The 7006-nt window shown below is 54.0% G+C and overlaps 1 protein-coding gene across 1 annotated transcript; it reads right to left on the bottom strand.

Moving 5' to 3' along the window:
* Positions 1–3065: 3065 nt before the first annotated feature.
* Positions 3066–4001, bottom strand: LOC135324575 (olfactory receptor 14A16-like). The gene has a single exon (XM_064501152.1). It carries the CDS (start codon positions 3999–4001, stop codon positions 3066–3068), a length of 936 nt encoding a protein of 311 aa, XP_064357222.1.
* Positions 4002–7006: the final 3005 nt, after the last annotated feature.

Genomic DNA, 7006 nt, shown 5'->3' on the forward strand with positions numbered 1-7006 from the left:
TACTCAGCCTACTGTAATGTCTTTCTTGTATACAAGAATATGGTGGGAGACAGCGTCAAATACCTTGCTTAAAATCAAGGCAAGTGACCTCCACTACTCTCTGCTCCTCCACAGTACAGGTCTTTTACCACAGAAGGCAATCAGATTGGTCAGGAATGATTCCCCTTCACTTAATCTATGTGGACTGTTCCCAGGCACCTTCTTCTCCTTCATGTGCCCAGAAAGGTGATCTAAGATGAATCGCTCCATGACACACTCCTCACTCAAGTGAGGTGGAATGGCCTGCAGCTCCCCAGATTGTCCTTGTGGCCTTTTTGAAGATGGGCACAACATATTCCTTTTTCTGGCCTTTGGGACCTCCCTCGATCTCCACAACCTTTCCAAGATGAGCCTGGTTGTGAGAGTGGTCAGCCCTCTCAAAGTCCTGACACCCTCCAGAAACCTCCTGGAGTGCTTGCACTCTGCTGTGACAGGGCGATGCAATTCCCTGCACAAGAACCAGGCCCTGTGATCCACAGGTTTCCTCACATTCATTAAAGGAGATGCATCCACCTCCTTACCTTAATTGGGTGGTCTGAAACTCATGCGCACCCACAAACTCTCATCCAGCCCCTGGTCCATCCCGGAGAAAAGAGCTCCATACATCTGAGCTGCCCCTTCACACAAAGGGCATCCTCCCTCCTCATCTTCCCCAACAATCTCTCCTGAAGAACTTGTACCCTGCCACCACAGCCCTCCAGTTGTGTGAGTGATTCCACCTCATTTCAGTGATTCCAGCCATGTGGCAGCACTGTGAAAGCTTGTGCATCTCCATCTGCTCCTGTCTGTGCCCCAGGCTGAAGACATTCACATATATTTGGGCTGCAGAACCTCAGCTATGGCACAGAGTGCACATTTATAATGGTGATACCTGTTACCAAGAGCCAAGGACACCGTGTATGCAGTGGCCCCACTTCAGAGCAGGGACGTGCTGTCATAGAGAGCAGGTGGCCATGCAATGGTGAAAGAGGTTCCCACTGAGAGAGCAAACCCTGCAGTGCCCAAGGTGAGGGGGAAACAGAGCTGGACAGTACACGAATGGCGGGAGAGGGTTTTGCTGTCCAAGCTGCCTCTGCAGTACTGTGGGGCCTGTGACAGAGGTGACCTGATCTCCAGGAGGGACAAGGTGCCACTGAGAAAGTCCCTGGGCCTGGACGGCCTGGCATCCAGACACCCTGTGGACATCATTAGCACAGTCCTCGTTGATATCATCTGGGGGTGAGAAAAGATTCAGAGCAAGGAGAGTTACAAGTTTGCAAGAGTGCAGGGACATGAGCGGAGACCTTGGTGTGATGGGCCTCCATTAATGCAGCTTGCTTGAATGTGGACAGGATGGCCTTGGCCTGAAGGCAGCAGTGGGATTCAGGTGTTTGGCCACAGGCAGGAAACCTCCAGGATATGGAGACCTGCAGGAGGACGGAGCTGGCCATGCACCACTCCACAGCTGGGGTGAGCAGCCAGCGGTGGAAAGAGGCCAGGTGAGGGGCTGGTCCGGGACAAAGGACCTGGGGCAGCTTCTCCAGTGTGTCCATGCAACACAGGGAACAACCTGGGATCTTCTCTTCTGCACCCTCCATGTCCTGATGCCTTTCCCAGCAGACCTGCATTTGCCCTGCAAGCACACAGCTGTGTGCTCCCACACTGCCTGTTCACACACAGGAGCTGCCTGCTAGCGTTTTGCCTCTCCCAAGCCCCTTCCAGACCAGACCAGCCACCTCCCCTGCCCTCTCCCCAGCCCACCCAGCAGAGCAGCCCAGGCTGGCAGTGGCCCCGCAGCAGGGCCCGCCGCAGGCTGCTGCAGAGCTCTGGGCACTCACACCGCAGCCCCAGCCCCTGTCCAGGACAGCACCAGAGTCCTGGTCCCGGGCTGCTCACGCAGATCCTGCTGCCCCAGCGACAGAGACGCCTGCCCCGAGCTGGTGCACACAGGAAAGGGTTTCTCTTTGTGTTCCTCCCCTGCACACACATGCACCCCTACTGCCCCCGCATGTCCCTGCTCCCCAGAGAGCCTTTCCCCCATGAGTGTGTCTCTGCTGCCCTGGCCGGCCATTCCTGCACCCCTGCCCTGTGCTCCCTGCAGGACCCCGGGCTGGCGGTGCTGCTCTGCAAGGCGAGCGGGCTGTGGGACCACAGGGTGACTCCGCACTGGCCGTGCTGGTCAGGGCAGACCCAGCTGGACGAGCACCATTGCGCCTGACCACCCCCTCCCAGGGGCTGTGGCTGTGGACGATGCTTGAAGCAAACACAGGGCAGTCCAAATGGCTCAGGAGGGGTTCACGTGTCATTTGGCAGAATGAATGTTTTTTTCAGTTTAGATGACATGAACCAGTCTTGAGGCTCCCTTCCCTGTGCCTGCTGGGTCCCCTCTGCCTCTCCTGAGATTTCTGAGCCCTCAGTCAGTGCATTCTTTGGTTTAGCCCTTTACCTTTGGGTGACCCCAATGGGTTTGTGAGTGTCCCCTCACTGCCCATCCCAGGCACATGCTGTCCCAGGAGATCCCCTGTGCTCTCTGGGTGGATCCATATTCCCTTCCAGAAGGACGGTCATCTGTCGCCAGTCCTGTAATATGGGAGACAGTCCCCGGCAGATACCACTTGGCCACTCGTCCACCCCGGGGGCACTGGCCACTCACAAGTGACAGCTGACTCCAGCCCTCATTCCCAAGCACATCACCCGATGAGTTCATGCCCCTCAGCTGATACAAAAACCAAGCACAGCAAAGGGCCTCTTGGGGTGCAACTCCCTGAGCACATTCTTGGCCCCAGCTGGGGAAGAAGAGCCCAACCTTCAGGCACTGTACTGAGGAAATCCCCTTTTATTAGAGAGATGCTACCTGGGAGGCCAGCCTCGACACAGAGACAGGCAGATTTAGGGAAGGCCTCCAGGTCAGACAGATGGGCTTTGTGCTGCTGGAGAAGTGGGGTGAATTCAAGCATTTACAAACAGGATTGTCGCAGAGAGAATGCCCAAAGCATGAGAGTTGCCTGAGATAAATTAGAAATCATTTGTAAGGTGAGATGGGCAGTTCATTGCTGCTGAAACAGTACTAATTGAATGAGTTTCTTCAGTGCATCCTTGAGCTCCCTGTTCCTCATGCTGTAGATGAGAGGGTTCACTGCTGGAGGCACCACCGAGTACAGAACAGCCACCACCAGATCCAGAGCTGGGGAGGTGACTGAGGGGGGCTTCAGGTAAGCAACCATGCCAGTGCTGACAAAGAGGGAGACCACGGCCAGGTGGGGGAGGCACATGGAGAAGGCTTTGTGCTGTCCCTGCTCAGAGGGGATCCTCAGCACAGCAGTGAAGATCTGCACGTAGGAGACGACAATGAAAACAAAACATCCAAAGCCTAAACAAACACTAACCACAAGAACCCCAAGTTCCCTGAGGTAGGAGTCTGAGCAGGAGAGCTTGAGGATCTGTGGGATTTCACAGAAGAACTGCTCCAGGACATTGCTTTGGCAGAGTGGTATTGAAAATGTGTTGGCAGTGTGCAGGAGAGCATGGAGAAACCCACTGGCCCAGGCAGCTGCTGCCATTTTGACACAAGCTCTGCTGTCCACGATGGTCCCATAGTGCAGGGGTTTGCAGATGGCAACAAAGCGGTCATAGGCCATGATTGTGAGAACAGAATACTCAGCTGACAAGAAAAAGGCCAACAGAAAGACCTGTGCAGCACATCCTGAGTAGGAAATGGCCCTGGTGTCCCACAGGGAATTGGCCATGGATTTGGGGACAGTGGTGGAGATGGTGCCAAGGTCAAGGAGGGAGAGGTTGAATAGGAAGAAGTACATGGGGGTGTGGAGGTGGTGGTTGTAGGCTGCGGCTGTGATGATGAGGCCGTTGCCCAGGAGGGCAGCCAGGTAGATGCCCAGGAAGAGGGAGAAGTGCAAGAGCTGCAGCTCCCGTGTGTCCGCAAATGTCAGGAGGAGGAACTGGTTGACGGAGCTGCTGTTGGACATTATGCTCTCTCGAGGTATGTGTGACTGTCCAAAGAAGAAAAGACATTAAGAAGCTAGGAGAGACTTTTCAAGTGAAAAAAAAAATCCCCAAATGTTCCAGTGCTCATACACCCTCCATACTCCCTCTACCTTTACTGAGAGGATCTGTGTGCAGCTCCCTTCCTTGAGCTCCACTTTGCCCTGCCTGGGTGTGCTGGAAGGAGCAGGTGCCTCTGCTTACGGGTTCCAGAGGAGTCAGCCCTGCCATTCAGTAGTGGGAACATGGGAATGGGGGTGACCAGCTCTGACATTTGCAATTTCTCTCAGGTGAAATCCCCTTGTCATATGGAAGGGCTCTTCACCACCAATTCTAAACAATGAAGGTTGAGTTTTAACGACGTTTTAATAATGCTTATCTTCTTTGAGATACTCCTGTCACACCTGGGGAGTGTTCCTCAAAGGCAGAAATTCTCAGCATTTCTACTGTGAATCCTGAGAAAAACAATTCATTGTCTCTTTGTGCAGAGTGAGCACAGCTTGTCTGTCTATTAGCCTTGTTCCCAGCTGTCCTTTGCTCACACCTCTTTGAGCTGGAGGATGATCAGTCACCTGTTACCCCCAAAAGAAACCAGCCACTGCTGAGAGCAGAGGAGTCCAGTTTCAAACTGTGGAGCACCAAACTTCTCACCCTTTCTCAGGGCACCAGAGCGAGGTCTGCACACTCCCCTGCTAGCCAAGGACACACAGGGCTCTTTTCAGCTGCTCGTATACAGCTTCCCACCACCATTTCCGTACTCTTAGCATCTCTGCAGCTTCTTCGGATGTCTTTGAGACATCACAGAGATGCTATGAGGCAGCAGTTCCCTTCCGGAGCACAGCTCAAAGCCGGGCATTACATGGCAGGGAAATGGTCAAAGGACGGTTAGGACAGAAGATGGGCTCTCCTTAAAGGAGGGTGAGCTCATTTCACACCCCTATCAACTGCATTTCCTGGAGCTGCACAGGTACAAAGGAGGCTGAGGACTCGCAGGGCAGGTGTCTGAACTGCAGCTGAAAACCCACCAGCCCCAGGGACCCCAAGAGAACAGAAGCAGCACGGACAGGAGGGGAAACAAGGAGCAACACGATAATCCTGCTGCAAGGGGAGACAAGGAGAGAGAGACAGACAGACAGGCACCTTGGGAAAGCCTTCACCTTCCCCAGGTGCACATGCTGCCTCGCAGACGGCAGCATTGCAGGGCAGTCGCTCTCAGCCCCTTTGTCAGGCAGCATGAAATGGGCCCGTGGCAGGAGAGATGCCCCTCTCCTCTGCTGCAGGTCTGGCCACAGAGGAGGTGGCTCATGGCCTGGACTCCATGGCTGTCAGGGCAGAGGCTCTATGGGGTGGGAGAGGAGACACGGGGGGCTGGCTCGGAGGAAGGTGTATGTATCGGAGGGACTGACCATGATTTGCTCCAGTCCATCTGCCCATGGCGATTCTGTTTGCAGTTCCCTCTCATTCCCTGCCCGTCTCTGCTGCCTGCAGCTGTCCCTGCTGGCAGCTCTTTCTCTGTCCCAGCGTCTTTTCCCCGCTGGTGCTCACAGACCCCATCCCACCCTCTGCATGCTCCGTTCTGCCCTGCAGAGACTGCCTGGGAGAGGGCATTAGGCAGGGCTATCTCTGTGCTTGCAGGTCCTAAGGAGCAGGTCAGAAAAACCCTCTTGAGGCCATAAAGGTGGTGCTGGTGCTGTCTGTAGGCTGACGTGGGGTCGAGGGGGTTTGCTGAAGTTTCTCACAGACCTACTGATCTCTGGGAGTGAAGGTCTGGGAGTCCAAGTTCCTTGCAAAACCAGGAGACTCTTCCCTTTTTTGCCCCTGCCAAGATTAGGATCTAGTTTTTCTAGTTTTATTAGTCCTAACTGGCTTTTACCAGAAGGAAAGCTCCATCCCTTTCAATTAGCCTTTTTCTGACCTTTCTCTGAAAAGACCCTCAGACATGTCCTGTGCATGAACTAGAGTACCCCTGAGCCATGTAGCCCCTTTTCAAGAAGAGAATGAACCTGTCCTGTCAGAGGTCGCTGAATTTGTGACTGAATCTATCAGCTGTAGGATGGGATGGGTTTAGAAGATCACTCCAGGAACCTCAGTAATATTTCCCTGCAGCCAGAGACTTACCGTGCAAAGGGCTGTGAAGACTTTTCCCACAACGAGCTCTCCTCTGTCCTCCCACTCCACACTGCCGTTCGTTTCTCTCTCTCATCTCACCTTATGCCAGCAACAACAGGCAGTGCCCGGAGCCCTGCTGCTCTTTGCAGAGGAGCTGCTCCTGGACCCAGCAGTCTCTCAGCAGTGCTGCCAGGTAGCCATGACCTCCCTCTGTCCCAGGAGCCTGGTCCCACTCAGCAGCAGAGGCCCAGCAGAAGGCACAGATTCTTCTGTCCCTTGTGCTCCCTCCTCCTGGGAAATGTTCACTGAAGTAGACGAAAATAACCATCTGTGGTGCCTCTCTAAATAATGCAGAGGGACCAGTTACAGCATTGTAATTTCTCTCATCAGAGCCTGGCCATGCTATGGTAACTGCTGAGCCTCACTTTCCCTAACACTGACCTGCTATGCCTTACGGTGATCAGCCTGCGTACCCCTTACAGTGCGCTTTATTACCGAGCCAGAATATAGAATTTAGGCGGGAATTTAAGACTCACCCTTTCGGTGCCTCCCGTTGCTGAAGATCCCAGGTCAACTCACCCGATGGCGCCAGATGATCGTTTGGAGATGAGAGGCCCCGACAGTGGTGGCCTAGGGTCCCACCTGGGGTGCCAAATTGTTATGGAAAGTTAGGCTCAGCAGTTACCATAACAGGGTCCGACCGCAGGTTCTCGCTGAGACAGAAGTTCGAAGCCAAATCGGAACGAAATAAATTTTAATAACATACGTGCAGTAATTACAGATCAAGCTGAGTGCCTTCGAAGAGGAGGGGACCCCAAACAGGGAAATCCCTGGGCAATTATACCCTTGCAATCTAAGTTCCCCCACCCCTGATGCAATA

Source organism: Dromaius novaehollandiae, chromosome 32 (genome assembly GCF_036370855.1).
Source record: "Dromaius novaehollandiae isolate bDroNov1 chromosome 32, bDroNov1.hap1, whole genome shotgun sequence".
Lineage (NCBI taxonomy): Eukaryota > Metazoa > Chordata > Aves > Casuariiformes > Dromaiidae > Dromaius > Dromaius novaehollandiae.

Bases quoted from the DNA above. Each gene is read 5' to 3' on its own strand.
- LOC135324575 (XM_064501152.1), bottom strand. From the start codon at position 4,001: ATGTCCAACAGCAGCTCCGTCAACCAGTTCCTCCTCCTGACATTTGCG.